This window comes from Nanorana parkeri, unplaced genomic scaffold, assembly GCF_000935625.1.
Source record: "Nanorana parkeri isolate BGI_ZX_2015 unplaced genomic scaffold, ASM93562v1 scaffold3667, whole genome shotgun sequence".
Taxonomy (NCBI): Eukaryota; Metazoa; Chordata; class Amphibia; order Anura; family Dicroglossidae; genus Nanorana; species Nanorana parkeri.
This window is the reverse complement of record NW_017309935.1, coordinates 18,551-19,658: the sequence shown is the minus strand read 5'-3', so window position 1 is coordinate 19,658 and position 1,108 is coordinate 18,551. Positions and strand designations below refer to the sequence as shown.

Below are 1,108 nucleotides of genomic sequence, written 5' to 3'. Positions count from 1 at the left end.
AGATTCGGTTAACGCAAAAACATCCACGAAACCGTGGCCTGAACTTAAGATGAATGCCGACTGGGGTGTGGGGTCCCGCTGAGGCTTGTAGTTCCTCCAAAGTACAATAAAGATGGGGGGGTACCGACCCGGAGTGTTCAATTCGACTGAACATGTTCCGATCCGGTGAATCTGCACACCGGACAGATTTCGGTTAACGCAAAAACATCCACGAAACCGTGGCCTGAACTTAAGATGAATGCCGACTGGGGTGTGGGGTCCCGCTGAGGCTTGTAGTTCCTCCAAAGTACAATAAAGATGGGGGGGTACCGACCCGGCGTGTTCAATTCGACTGAACATGTTCCGATCCGGTGAATCTGCACAACGGACAGACGCCACACGTTGGGTTATTCACCGGACGGTAAGTTTTTGGATTTGGCTGAACGCGAGTCGCCGCAATCTGGAGGGAGCGCGTCACCGCGGGGCATCTCACCGGGCACCACAATCGGGGAACCACGTGGCGGTTCGGGGAATCTGGAAGATTTTAGAATTGGGGAGAAAAAACAAACAATGCAAGCCGGCATCTCGGCACGTCCGGGAGCGTTCGCCCCCAAATTGGCCGGACGTGCCGGGGCTCCCCCTCCCCCGGGGTAAGAAAAGCGTCACTCACCGAAATACTCCTTCTTCATGTGCATCTCCAGCTCCTTCTCCAGCTCCAGGGTGAGCGCCTCCAGCCTCCTCTCGGCCTGGCTCGGCCCGCTCTCCTTGGACGGCGTCACCTGGTACGGCACCTTGAAGCGGTGCAGCGTGGCGGAGCCTTTGGCGGCGCTGAAGTTGTAGGAGATCCCCTCGGCGAGCTGCTGCTGGTGGTCGTGGCGCGGCGGGGACTGGGCGAGGACCCTGTAGTGGCACGGCTCCCCGGGATCCTCTTCCTGTACGCTGGGCCCCAGCATGGAGGAGCGGGGGGAGGGCACTGGCAGGTCGCCGTATGCCCCCAGGGACCCCCGGGAGCTGCGGGAACTCCGGGAACTGTGGCTGGAGATGCTGGAGCGCGGGCTGGCCACCGACGCCCCCAGCGTGGCCGCCCGGCCGTCCTGCAGGCAGACGCTGGAGCGGGGGCTCGCCAGGG

The 1,108-nt window shown here is 61.6% G+C and overlaps 1 protein-coding gene across 1 annotated transcript in view; it reads right to left on the bottom strand.

Moving 5' to 3' along the window:
- The window catches only part of LOC108803389 (Wilms tumor protein 1-interacting protein homolog), a 15,860-nt gene that overhangs the window by 13,450 nt on the left and 1,302 nt on the right, over positions 1–1,108 (bottom strand). Inside the window, exon 3 of the mRNA XM_018575233.1 lies at positions 650–1,108. Coding sequence (XP_018430735.1) covers positions 650–1,108 — 459 coding nt within the window. The remainder of the gene's footprint in view (positions 1–649) is intronic.